Below are 14,873 nucleotides of genomic sequence, written 5' to 3'. Positions count from 1 at the left end.
ACTAGTATATCACTGCTTCTAGGTGCTCTTGGCAGATAAAGCTGAGAAATACATATACGTATACATGTCGATGAACACACATATATGTAGCCACATAGATATCTTTTTTTGAGGAAGATTAGCCCTGAGCTAACTGCTGCCAATCCTCCTTCTTTTGCTGAGGAAGACTGGCCCTGAGCTAACATCTGTGCCCATCTTCCTCTACTTTCTATGTGGGACGCCTGCCACAGCATGGCGTGCCAAGTGGTGCCATGTCCGCACCCGGGATCTGAACCGGCGAACCCCAGGCCGCCGAAGTGGAACGTACGAACTTAACTGCTGCACCACGGGGCTGTCCTCCACACATAGATATCTAAATATATTAATCTATCTATCTGTTAAAAACCATGGGTCCATATCAATATCTCCAACAACAATCTAACACCACAGGATTTGCCTTTACCCTTTCTATATTTGTTACTTTGGATGGTGACAAACCTGTCTCACACTAACCTCAATATATTTACTCAATTGCTCAATCTCCTTGTAGGCAACCAATCTCCCAACCATGTGCACCATCATCTTGGTCCTGGACTACTAGTTCCACCATGACAGATGAACCCTCAGCTCTGGCACTTCCAAAAAATGGTGGCCCACCTTGTTGCATCTTTCTGAAACTAAGGAATTGACATGTAGCATATGTTCAGTATAACCTTTTAAAAACCAGACACAACATTTACGTTAAATCTATTGTTATCCCTCCAAAATACACCAGGACCCAAATCCTTGAGCTCTACGAAAATAACTGTCTACATTTATAGTGAAGGGAAAAGCCTTTTGTCTGAAAAGTTTTAGTTGAAAAATGCCCCCAATTTTCATGTGGTTCTATAATACTCGCCCTAAGAACCAATAACTCAACTCCTTCTAGATGTTAGGTCTACGTTAGCTAGTGTCAACACCAGATTCAAGGAGACAGTAAAAAGGTTTCCTGTGTAAGTGTTGGCCAGGTAGCTTGGCAAAGAAATGAAGACACCTTATGAAAGGAGAAGGTAAAGTGTAGTGTAGGAAATGTGGACCTGGAATTTCGGCTATGAGCTGTGACTCTGGAAGATAACAAATAATGTTCAAATATGGAACTGTCCTAAAATAAACAGAGAAGGCGTTTAAATCTGAAACTGAACTTAGTAAACATTTTTTCTTAGTGCTACCCACTTTTTACCATAAGAGCATTCTACTTTGACACTACCTCAATCTATTTTTTCAAAGAAAGTGTTTTTAGTGCCCCAGAATCATACATACAATGGTATAAGATTTACACTTATCTGAAAAATTTCAACGTCTCTTCTTCCAATACCAACTGACCAGAGGGCCTGGGTTCAGTAAACAACAATGAACAGAAAGATAGCCAGAGTAGTATGGTAGCATTTATTTCAAATTTATATCACACTAAACAACATTGCATATTGTTTATAGAAACAAGTAAGTGTATTAAAAGGGTAAAAATATGGACTGTGAAAATGCACACCAATTTAGGACAGTGGTTGCCACTGCAGACAGAAAGAGAAAAATGCAACTGAGAAGAGGTATGAAGAAGACTTGAACTATATTTAGTGTTAAGAAAAAATCTGAGGGGCCAGCCCGGTGTCATAGTGGTTAAGTTCGTGCACCCTGCTTCAGTGGCCTGCAGTTCACTGTTTCGGATCCCAGGTGTGGACCTACACACAGCTTATCAAGCCATGCTGTGGCTGGTGTCCCACATATAAAGTAGAGGAAGATGGGCATGGATGTTAGCTCAGGGCCAGTCTTCCTCAGCAAAAAGAGGAGGATTGGCGGTGGATGGCTAATCTTGCTCAAAAAAAAAAAAAAAAAAAAAATCTAAAGTAGCTATAACAAAGTAATGTTTGTTAATTCTGAGTACAAAGGCGATGTCATATTAATCTCTATACTTTCTCTGAATGCTTGAAATTTTCATTAAAAATAATTTGGCACAACCACATACCAAAAAGAAAAGAACCTAGGGACCAAAATTGGAACTAAATATATATTATGTAAAAAATGGCAACTGTTTATAAACCAATGTTACCAATTAAAAAAAAAAACTAGGGCCAGCCTGGTGGCACAGCAGTTAAGTGCGCATGTTCCGTTTTGGCGGCCTGGGGTTCGCCGGTTCGGATCCTGGGTGAGGACATGGCACCCCTTGGCAAGCCATGCTGTGGCAGGCATCCCACATGTAAAGATGGGCACGGACGTTAGCTCAGGGCCAGTCTTCTTCAGCAAAAAGAGAAGGACTGGCAGGAGATGTTAGCTCAGGGCTAATCTTCCTCAAACCAACACAAAAAACAACCCCCCCCCCCAAAAACCCACCCATACATACAAAAAAATGGCAACTGTATGTTTTCACAGAGGAAACCTTCTTATGGAAACCTCTACAAAAAATTTTTGTGACTCCTAAAATATATATATTTAAGACTTTTCTCTTGGATCATAACATGGATATAGAATAACAGGAAGCTTGAGATTAAGAAAGCCTATATATGACTAGAGATGTAGGGTCAGAATTTTTTATGCTCAAGATTCCAGAAAAAGAGAAAATTCCAAAGTTGATATGGGGGGTCATCAGGCTGATTCTTAGTAAAACATTAACTTACAATAATGATGATGGTAATAACAATAACAACTATCATGCATTATAGTTCTCATAACAACATTACGTACATTGAACGACAAAGGAATAGGTAGAGATGTTAAGAAAACTAAACTCAGATAGATAGGCAGTGAAGGTAAAACAATGCAAATCTAAGTCCATCTGACTCTAAAACATGTGCCCTTAATTCCCACACTACACTGAAGCCGACAGCAGCAGCACATGACACTACTGTACATATGCATGCCTGTCATCCATGCACCAATCTACCTAATTCAATCCAATAAAAACTAATACACTGCACCCAAAGAAAACTCCAAAGAGTATAAAATTTGGGGACAGACTTAGAAAACTCAAAAATTAAAAGTCACTGGGGCTGGCCCCGTGGCCGAGTGGTTAAGTTCGCATGCTCTGCTGCAGGCGGCCCAGTGTTTCGTTGGTTCAAATCCTGGGCACAGACATGGCACTGTTCATCAGGCCACGGTGAGGCAGCATCTCACGTGACACAACTAGAAGGACATGCAACTAAGATATACAACTATGTACCGGGTGGATTTGGGTAGATAAGGCAGAAAAAAACATAAAAAAAAAAAAAAAAGATTGGCAACAGTTGTTAGCTCAGGTGCCAATCTTTAAAAAAAAAAAAAAAAATTAAAAGTCATTGCTATGAACAGATTCAAGGCAGAGCCTAGAAAGGAATTCATCACATTCTGCCATCTAGCTATTCTATAATGATCATCAAGCTACCACAGGAAGTTTGATAGGTTGAAAAAAAAATCTTAATAGTTCTATGGGTCTAAGTAATCTTTTAACTTTCAAAAATGGAATATTTCATTGCAGTAAGTCAATCTCAGTTTGGTCAATTTTATAGCACCAGGAATAAAATGACATTGATCATCGTATTTTCTAAAGGGACCATTATGGAATTCTGATACAATGATAAGACTTTACTTCTTATTCTATTGGCCTTCACTGTATGTTAGAAAGATCAGGAGCTCAGCAGGAAGCCTGAGGGGGCCCTCCCTCTATGGTGCAGGTGTGCGGGGCCTGGCAGGGTTTGAGGGTAGAGCAGGGGTACTACCATAGGAGAAAGATATCCACGCTCTAGGCCCTGTTTGAGCACACGTGGTAATGGCTGCCATGTGAGGAAGGTCAGACAAAACCCACCTGCAAAAACTATGTGCCAGGAAGAGGCAAGAACCCTTCAGTGCCTAGAGCCTGACCCTGCCTTGACAAGAAATGCCTATCTCTTGCATTGACAAGGTAAGCTGTCACTAGAGAAGAGACAGGAAGTTCACTAGGCCCCCAAATTCTAAACTGATTCAACGCAGAAGCCTGCTGCTACTGGGGAAAGGGCAGGAAATCTACCTGCAGTCTAGACCCTGTACTGAAGAGTAGGGAAAGTTGTCTGTTACTAGGGGTGGGGCAGGAAGACTGAGACCGAGGTTGCCTAAGACTGAAGCTGGAGCAGGAGAATGAAGAAACCTGCCCTGCTCCAACCAAGAGCAGTGAGTAACAAGAAAGAGCAGCCTGACACTTGGAGAAGGGCTAGAGCACGAAGACAGAGCCCTCTGTGGTGCAGGCACAAAGGACATACTGAAAGCTGAGAGCAAAGTAGGAAAACTGAGAAAAATCGGCACTCTAGAACTTACATTAAATGTAGGACAGTGGCAATGTACCAATGGAAAATTTAAAGCCTGTGTTACAATGAAGATAACTAGAGCAAAAATAAACTCAAATCTAGCTCAGCCATTGACTTATTTGACTCAGCTCCCAATGCTAATGGCCTGACAGAAGAAGAGGAATGCCTATTTCCAGACACAAATATTATTTACTTCAGTTTCTACCGTTCTTTCATATATAATATTTGCTGTTTAATAAAAAATTATGAGACAGACAAAAAAAGCAAGTGAATTTGAAGACAGATCAATAGAAACTATCTAAACTGATAGTAGGAATCTCCAAACATAACGTGAAAAAACCAAAAAACAAAACAAAACAGACATCCAAGAGATGTTGGGACAAAATTAAATGATCTAACAAATACGTAATTGTAGTTATTGAAGGAGGAGAGAGAAAGGGGCAAAAGAGCTATTTGAAGAGATAATGGCCAAGAGTTTTCCAGAATTAATGAAAGTCAACAAAACAGATCTGAGAGACTCAGAGATCCCAAACAGGATTTTAGCCCAAACAGGAAATATACAGAAAAACACAAGTAGGCACATTAGTTTCAAATAGCTGAAAACAGAAGAAGAAAATCTTGAAAGCAGTGAAAAAGAAATATGACAGAGGAACAAAAAGCGACTATAGCAGACTCTTGAACAGAAACTATGGAAGCCAGAAGAAAATGGAACAGTATCTCTAAAGTATTAAAAAACAAAACCAAAATAAACTGCCAACCTAGAATTCTATAGAAGAATATCTTTCAAAAAGAGGGTGTATTAGTTTGCTGGGCTATCATACAAAATACCACAGACTGGGTTGGCTTAACAATACAAATTTATTTTCTTATCGTTCTGGAAGTTAGAAGTCCAAGATCAAGGTGTCGGCAGGGTTTGTTTCTTCTGAGGCCTCTCTCCTTGGCTTAGAGATGGTCACTTCTTGCTATGTCCTCACATGGTTTTTCTCTGTGAGCACACTATCCATGCTGGGTCTCTGCATGTCCAAATCTCCTCTTCTTATAGGGACACCAGTCAGAATGGATTAGGGCTCACCCTATCAGCCTCATTTTATCTTAATTACCTCTTTAAAGGCCCTACACTCAAATATAGTCATACTCTTGGAGTTTGGACTTCAAAATATGAATTTTAGGGCAGGGGGCACAATTTAGCCCATAACAATCCATCCTCTGTACCCCCAAAATTCACATCCATCTTACATGCAAAACATATTCACCCCCATCCCAACAACTCAAAAGTCTTAACTCATTTCAGCATCAACTCTAAATCTCAAATCTCATCTAAATATCATCTAACTCAAGTGTGGGTGAGACTCAAGGTATGATTCATCATGAGGCAAAATTCCTCTCTAGATGTGAACTTGTTGAAACTAGACAAGTTGTCTACTTCCAAAATACAATGGTGGGAGAGGCATAGGCAAGACATTTCCATTCCAAAAGGGAGAAATTGGAAAGAAGAGAAAGAGATCATGGGTCCCAAGCAAGTCCAACGTCTAGCAGGGCAAGTTACATTAGATTTTACAGCTTGAGAATAACCCTCTTTGGCTGGATGCTCTGTCCTCCATGCCCACTGGGGTGGCAGCTCCATCTCTCTGGTCTGGGGTGGCAGCCTGGCCCTTGAAACTGAGGAGGTAGCCCTGCCCTCTGGAACCAAGAAAGAAGAGACAGCCTTGTCCCCTAGACCTGTGCTCTCTGGGCTGGTGGATATATGCTGTCTATAAGAAACTCACTTTAAATATAAACATATGGAAAAAGATTTATCATGAACTCACTAACCTAAAGAAAGCTGGAGTGCTTATGTTAGTATCAGACAAAGCAGACTTCAGAGCATGGAATATTACCAGCTATGAAGAGAGACATTACATAATGATAAAAGAGCCAATTCATCAAGAAGACATAACAATCCTTAATGTGTATGCACTCAATAATAGAGCTTCAAGATACATAAAGGAGAAACTAATAAGGTAAGAAAAATAAACAAATCCATAAATTTAGTTGGTATGGTAGCCAACCTCTAAGAGGACAAAGGAAACAGAACAATTCTGGAAAACCTTCAGATATAAGGTTATATTTCCATAGGCCAGGCAGCTGCAGATTATAGGGCCATGACATCAATAATCAGATTATCCAAAGCTACTAAATGGCACTGAGGAAACTGCCTCAGGTCACCAAATAACTAATCGGCTAAGTATATACTAAGCATTCTCTATATGTATAGTACTATGCTAGAAATAAAAGACATGGTTCTGGCAGTGAAGAAACTTACAATCTAGTTGGAGAAATAAGGATCACAAATATGAAATACAATATAATAAACTATGCAGAACTCACTAGAATTCACGTGCTCATTTAAGTTACTGAGCAAGTACCATGCACATCATGTGGTGCTAATTTTAAGATGGAAATAATATGGTTCATGTCCTCAACAGACAGAAAGCCTAGAATGGGAAGACAGATATGAAAACAAGGAAGTGTAAGTGTTTACAGGTACGACAGAAGCCCTCAAGAGGGAGTGGCACATTCCGCCTGGAGTTTCAGGAAAGAATGCATAGAAGAAATGATGTCTGAGCTGAGTTTTAAAACTCAGATTCCTATTTAGGTACTCCTTGGGGAGACAAGGTAGGGAAGGGCATATCAGGCAGAAGGATCAGTATGAGCAAAAAGACAGAAGTATGAAAACTGTAAGTAGTTTAACAGTTTAAAAAAATGTAAGTGGTTGGATATGCTTCAAGGATAGGGTAAGAAGAGACATGCATTTAATAATTAGGCCAAATGAAAAAAGGCCTTGTGTGACATGATAAGGAATAAGGACTTTATCCTGTCTGCCTTCTCTTGTTTTCCTCTCTCCTCTTATTCATTCAACAAATATTTATTGAGTGGATACTATATGCTAAGCATTGTTCTTAGTACAGAGGATACAGCATTGAAAAAGATAGATAAGGCTCCTGTCCTGTCCTCATGGGGGTGCTATTGTGGGGAGCATGGTGGCAGTGAAATGCACTGGACGTACAGAGGTGAATAACGCAAATGTCAGTTGCAGAAGGCTCTACATCCCCCAAACAAAAACATAACAACACACACACACAAAATAAACCAGTATGCATATCTGGAAGTGATTAATATCTTATGTTTCTTGGGTTTCAGAAACTAAAGTTAAACTTTGATGACAATACTTTCATAAACAAATCATTTTGTTATTAGAGGTCATCTTTTTCAATAGCCAGCATTATTCCCTTAAATTCTTACTTGGGGTGAGGTGGCAGAAAATCGGTTGGTTTCTCAACAAATCTTTAGCATTTATGGAGAAGCTTACAGAAGGTGGTGTTAGTTTCTATATTCCTCGATAGATGATCTAAGTCAACTGCTTCCCAAGAAATACTGCTGAAGATACAATTTCACACACCTTAAGCAGTAACTTCAGTAACTGAAGCACATTCTCAATCAAGGGGAAATGTGACAATATTAACAGAATTCATGTATGTGAGCAAAATTATTTTGATGATTACAGTAGCTTGATTGTAATATAATGTGCAATGGCAAGTCTAATAACGAATTCCTACTTTCATTCACTCAAAACCTTCCAAAAAAATTCATAGTTTGAAATTTTCTTTCTTGGTCTCACCCTGCAGGTAATTTTTTTCCCTTGGAAAGACTGAGGTAAGTCCACTCAGGCATATTTGAAAAACTAGACTAAGCAAAAATACTATTTTCCATTTCAAAGACAAGCTGTTTTACAAAGAAATAACTGAATGCCATTAAGCTGTGATACATTGCCATGTTACTGCTTTAAGAAGCAATGTTTTTACGCAAAATTTTGAAGTAAAAGCTTCCAAGATTAACTAGCCATGTGCTCTGTTTCCAAAGGGCTTTCAGTTGCATTCTACTACACGGTCATTAATATCAAAAGGAGCTATTAGGAATTCAACTTAATTCTGTCCTTTAAATTTTTTCTTCTTTCAAGAAGAAAGAAATTAAAATTTCTATGGCAACATGCTAAATTTGAGAAGTAGGCCCTACCTTTTTGCTTCAAATAAATAAGGTGGGTAACTAATTAGGCTGTTAAGCACCTATTACCAGGCAATATCTAATCATGGGGGAGTAAGTGCAGCTCTAAGATTCCAGTTCACATTTCTTGACCTGTGGATTGTTATCACCATCTCTAATATCACACCATGGGAAGTTTTGTATTTAACACAATTTTCCTTCACACCTTATGAATAAACAAATCATGTTTATCAAAGAGGAAGTACTTAGCTGGAAAGCAGTGTATTAACAATTCTGATGAAGACTTTGAGTAAATGTACACCACCTGTGCTTTAACTCTTTCGCTTGGCTTACATCACAGTCTGTAAGGGGCTAAAGACATCATCAACCCTTATCTGTATGCTAGGAACAAAAGGAGCTTACAATTATTGTTTTAAAACTGCTTTACTTTTCTTTATCTATTTCTATTTCTCAGTGTTTATTCAATTTTTCTTTCCTTCACTTTCCATGTCTCCTCTCTATTCCTAACCTCATCCCGTTCTTTCTTTGTTTCCTTTATTCATGGTTTTTGTCTCTGGACCAGCCTTCTCATTTCTTTATTGAAATAGAAAAAGTCACAACATGAAAAAAAAAATCATTGGATTTTCACAGGCAACGGTAAACAGAAAATGTAGCATGTTGGGGGGAGGGACCTAAATTAACTCATCTAGTGGTTCTTTTACTTAAAAATTTAGTATGTTGTAACCCACAGTTTCCCAGAGAAAACTGAAGATATATGCTACCGACTTGTCAAGAATCCCTCATCCAAATATCCTTAACTCAGATTTTCCTTCAGTGGCCATAATTATGAGTAGCCATCACTTCTATGAAATAACGTGTGGCATGTTAACAGGTTGTCCTTAACCCTCTCCCTTGTAAAACAGCCCTTTCTGATACTTGAGCAAGTTACACTTAGGGAAGAATACAGTGGGACCTCCTTCAAATGGTAACTCCTAGCATCTGTTGCAGAACTAATCAGTGCTGAGATTCTTGAATCTGAACGCTGACTTCCCCAAGGTAGTTCCTATTGCATCAGCCTGAAAGTAGATGCATTTTAGTAAGATTTTGTCGAAGTTCAAGTGAGAGACTTACCTGTTCCTGGGTCATCTTCTGCAGCTCATTCTCCCAAGCTGCCTGGTCATCGTCCAAGTTGTAGGAAGCTGGTGGAGTGAGTCCACGAAGGATCAGGGGGTCTCGGTCATGGCAGAGGGCTGTCAGGTGTCCAATATACAACTTTAATTTGCTTCTATTTTGGTCAAGTTCTAAGAGGGACTGGATGATCTGAGGTGAGAAAAATGAGGAAAGTAAAGGTCAATCTGAAATGAGAAGTTCAAATATCTTTATGCCTCCCAAGTTAAAGAAAACTGACTAAAGACTAAAGCTCTGCTAATCACTATTGAAATCTTCAGGATTATAAAAAGAAACAGTTCCACACACTTGCACATTTACACTGTCACATCCACCCACCATTCTGGGAGATGGGTAGCGAGTGTTGGCTCCATATATCAACCTAGACTGAGACTTCCGTATTTAGGCAGGGGATTAAGGACAGGACTAACTTGTATTGATAGCAATGACATTCCCGATACAGAGAGACTCCAAGTTACCTCACAGTTTCCCATTCCATTTATTTATGAGTAGGTTACAGAAAATTGCTAGTGAAATGTGCTCACCTGAAAGCCTGGACAACACACACTTCATGTGTTCCTCTACCTCCTGGAATGGAAGAAGAATTCTGTCTCTGGAGAAGGTGCATGTTTTTCTTGGCCAAGAGATGTGATGAGTGAACTCATTACTGAGTCTGCCTAATCCTGGCTTAAGCTCCCCTCCTTCATTTCACAGAAGCTATCCGATATTCTTTTTAAACAGTGATTGATAAACCCTTCTATAACACCAAACACCTGACCCACAGCAAGGGACTCTCTGAAATTCTCTCAGTTGTTACATTGGTTCTATATTTTTCTTGAATAACAGTCCTGTCCTGTATTTTTTTTTATCCCCTTTACCCTGGATGACTAACTATCCTTTTGACTCCATTTGGAAGCACATTAAATGACAGATGACTTCTGCCCCAGAATTTTGTTAGACAGCTCTCATGACAATACTCTGGCCAGGTACTCAGTATTTGGTCAAAGTTGGGGGTGTTTAGGAAGAGCTGGGCCAGCTCTCACATCTTAGAACACTGAAATGTTAAGAGCAGCATCTGCTTGACACACAGCAGCTGTGAGAGCCGCAAAACCCTGCCAAGATGCTGGCGATTCTCAAATGTTCCCAGGGCTTACAAGGCAGAGGTTTGCACCTGTCGCATGTCACTAGTCTGGCATTTTTCATCAATAGCACACCTATGACCTACCTCACAAATAAGGAGCTCAGTAATCTTCAAGTCAACAGCAACAAGGCTTGGTATTACTTTCAACACGACACTGATTCCTCCCTGGCCTCCTCACAGGACTGTTCCTGTGGCTTTCCTTTATTTCTTTTTAAGAGTTTTTTAAAAAGTGAGTAAAGTTTTATGTTTTTTATTACGAAATCAATACACATTTTACTCTGGAATATATGGGAAAAGAGGTACAAAAGAAATAAAAAAGCCTGTAAGTCCATTTACAACATTTTTGCGATTTTCTTCCAAGTCTTTTTATAAACTTATATAAATCAACTTTTCATGGTATCATACTTCACGTTTTGCTTGATACACTGTTTACCCATTTAATGTTATATTGTGAGCACTATTCACAACATCACATATTCCTGGAAAATATGGTTTTTAACAGTTGCTTTATAAATATACCACATTTCCTTTGTTTCCAATACTATTTCCATGAAATAACTGAGAGGGAAGAGCCAGGGTTTAGCAGCTAAAAGAACCTTTAGATTACTAAATAGATCAGAGTTCAGAGTTTAGGGCTATATAGTATAATATAACACAGAAGTTGGAGCCTGCTAGATAGATCAGAGAAAGTGAATCAATTTAGCATTATTTTTACTTTTTAAACATGCCCATCACACAGAATTCTATAAGGATAAAGGTTAAACTCTTGGGTGCTGGTGTGGAAAGCTCTCGGGCTCTATAAGAGACTCCTAGTCAGCAGGCTCATGGTGCCAGTTCTGTGCTGGCATTTCCTACGTCTGATAGGCATATCAACACTGCCAATCACAGAAGGAACAGATTATTTCAAGAAAGCAGAGGATTTGGAGAGTGTGGAAGTTGGATAGTTTTTCACAAACAACACCAATCTCTCAAAAAGAACTTATTTTATTTCTGATCATAAATGCATACTCACTGTAGAAAATTTAGAAAGAATTTCAAAGCGCAATCTTTAAAGGAAATTTAAAGGCAATTATTTCCTTAAATGCCAGTATGTTTTGCAGTTCAATAACTGAACTGTCTAGTCACGGTTCTATTACCACATCCCTCATGCCTCCACACAATGCAGCCCTATTTCCTTTTCCTTTTTTTTTTAAAGCTTGGCCTTCTCTATCTTCTTTTACAGACACATTGATAAAAAGTCACTTTGGGGAGTTCCATTGGGTTTGTGCAATTTAATAACCATTCTGTGTGTGTGTGTGTCTGTGTATAGTTGCCATCGCATCTGGGTTGCAAGGCTGAAAGAGCTGATATTAATTACTGTTTGGATTGGAAAGCTGGCATAAAAGAGTATGACCACTGAGGAATGGGACAATGTGATAAATGGTAGTAATGGAAAGACCAAATTTCTTATAGTAAAATAAAATTTAGAAGGAGACTAGCTCACTACAGTATGACTGGGAATGAAAAAATTGACTTTAGATCTCTGTTCTTGATGAAAGATGAATTTCAAACTGATTTAAATGAATTTCATGCTTAAGCGTGAATTGATTTAAAAATGATAGTTTTGCAATATGTAATTTTTCAAAGTCCAATTGAAAACTTAAAAAATGATGGAATTTGAAATTTTTTTCCAGGATAAAAATTCATTCCATGCAATGGCCAAGATGTCGGTCCTTTTTTCCCAGCCAAAGAGAACTGCTTAAAAAAACCCAACAAACAATACAGCTTAGTATGTGAAAGTCCATGCAACTGCCCAACTAGCATAGGTCCCAAATCTATGCATAAAAAAATCACTTCGGCCTCTCTGGGGCACATTTAACCATGTCAATCATGTGGGAAATGCCCTTATCTTTTCCTTTTCTCCCCTATCTAACTTGGGTAGGCCACTTAGAAAAGAAACTGCGTTTCCCACAAGGCAGAACTGCCACTGCCTAATCTCAGGAGGGAAGAGGGACACTTGCCAAGTAGAAAGAGGATGCCTTACAGGATCCATAAGTTATGTCTTTTGTCCAAATACAACCTCTGTACTTTGGCAAGGAGTCCTACCAAAAACCGTCAGAAATGTGGTCAGGCCACATTAGTTCTACAGCTATGCAGAACTATATCTTTTTTGGCAAAAAGAAGTTAAAAAATTAACTTGTCAAGATAACCTCTGCTTCTACCAAATGTAATGCCCCAACAGCAATATTCCCCCAGTCCTACATTTACCAAGCTGTTAAAGAAGCGTTTAAGTTTTAAAAAGGGGTGAGAGATTTTTGGTTGATGTACTGAGACCTTTGTTTCTTCTTGCAAGGATTTATTTGCTTACGTGTAAGATCCTCAAATTGGCTTTGGAGGTCAGCATTTGATGACATATGGTGACAGAGGACAGTGATCTTCTGAAGGTGTTTATTTTAACCTCCTTCCCACTTAAGTAAGGTTAGATGGCTAAAGCTCTTTTGGAAGACAGATGAGTTGCTTCTATATTGTTTGATACAGATTGCAATTGAAAATTCTACAGTGTTCCATTTCTGCAACCCATTTATCTATGAGATTTGAACAGACTTTCTTAGACCATTTGACTTTTCAATACCAGGATGGACTGTGCAGAGCAAAAGGCCCCTAACCAGTCAATTATATGGCTACTTTTCTCTTCCCAATTTACTGTTTCTGGGTCAGACATTTACACTAAGTATAGTTGGGTGGAACACATTCTAGAGACACATCTTGAAGGAATGCCCATCATAAAGACTAGATGAACAGGTACTGAAGATTATTTGGAACTTAAGGTATTTGCCCTTGGGATACTAATGTTTTGTTGTTTGGAAGATGCCATTTTTTTTTTCCTGCTTTTTCTCCCCAAGTTCCCCCAGTACATTAGTTGTATATTTTTAGTTCTGGGTCCTTCTAGTTGTGGCATGTGGGATGCCGCCTCAGCGTGGTCTGACGAGCGGTGCCACGTTGGTGCCCAGGATCTGAACCAGCAAAACCCCGGGCCACTGAAGCGGAGCGTGCGAACTTAACCACTCGGCCATGGGGCTGGCCCCAGGAAGATGTCATTCTTTTTAAGCTAACATTTATTGATCATTTACCGTGTTCCTGGCAAATTATTTTAATATTTACTATGATTCTTTTGTGGCTAGCCCACTGTCCTTAACTGGCTACAAAATCTTTGTTCTTCTTTCCACCTGCTGAAGTCTTCAAAGGCAGGTTCAACTGCCCATGTATTAACTGCATAAATGCTGGTGGTAGTTTTGATTCCTCATTGGGCTACCATTACACTGCTGTCCCCAACTTAGGTACATCAAGAAAGTCCCAGAACAACTAACATATTAACTTCCTGGAGACATTATTCCCTTAATAGCTTCCTGTGCAGAGGCCCCAGCAGAGAGATAAACTCTGAAAAGTAAAAAAAAAGAGGCAAGGGAATAAAATTCATCAATCTACCCTCAAAACTTAGTTACTGAGGAAAAGAAGACTATCTTCTTGGTCAGTAATGTGCTTCAGGCTCAGGACGATGAAGGACAGTCTTGTCTCTTCACGAAGGTTTGGAGCTTTGTACATTCTCACTTAAATGCAGCTACTTTGTGAAAGAATAGTTCTTTGAAAAAATATAGTAAGCCCTCATAACATTCTATCAAATCATATGTATTGAAGCTAAAAAATTACGTAATTCACTTTAACAAGCATTTAGTGAATGCCTTTGTGCCATGTCCTATCCAGTTTTAGCAGACGGCAATATTAAGAATAAGATGTGGTCCCACTCTACAGTAAAAAAATCATGAAATGATAGAAAAGATATGTTGAGGGTATATAAGAGTTAAAATGTGTAAATTCATGATTTATCCTTGTTTTAACTTTAGTTTTGAAGTTTACTTCAGGCAAGCCCTTAAATTGTTAAATAAACCTCTGCCTTGATTTGAGGCTTACTCTTAGTCTTTATATATAAGGTTAGGAAATTCAACAAATTTTTTATTCTTAATGGCCTCTGAGACCCAACCTCCTAATGAGCCTTCCCATCTGAAGCACGAACAGAAGGATAATTAATGGATTCTCTAAATGTCTCTGGTCTTATGGTCCTTACTCATTTTTAATCCTAAAAAATGGAAAAAAATATACATTTAAGAAAAGCCTTCATTTTATACTTCTCCTGCAAGACATACTGAACAAAGACATGCCTAGCAAGTCTGCATCCTATAATAATCTATAAAGGAGTCAAAACTTCGGAATAGTTTATAAGATACCCCTACATAATCTCCATC

At 38.9% G+C, this 14,873-nt stretch overlaps 1 protein-coding gene across 11 annotated transcripts in view; it reads right to left on the bottom strand.

The window, feature by feature from the left end:
- The window catches only part of ERC1 (ELKS/RAB6-interacting/CAST family member 1), a 519,222-nt gene that overhangs the window by 34,595 nt on the left and 469,754 nt on the right, over window positions 1-14,873 (bottom strand). For 10 of the 11 annotated variants that reach the window (XM_046661687.1, XM_046661678.1, XM_046661716.1 and 7 more), the window contains one exon: window positions 9,417-9,605. In XM_046661687.1, coding sequence (XP_046517643.1) covers window positions 9,417-9,605 — 189 coding nt within the window. Of the gene's footprint in view, window positions 1-9,416; window positions 9,606-14,873 lie in introns of those variants that run through there. The other variant, XM_046661747.1, reaches the window with a different exon arrangement.

Source organism: Equus quagga, chromosome 1 (genome assembly GCF_021613505.1).
Source record: "Equus quagga isolate Etosha38 chromosome 1, UCLA_HA_Equagga_1.0, whole genome shotgun sequence".
NCBI lineage: Eukaryota > Metazoa > Chordata > Mammalia > Perissodactyla > Equidae > Equus > Equus quagga.
Note: the sequence above shows the minus strand (reverse complement) of the source record. Positions and strands in the feature narration are given on the sequence as shown.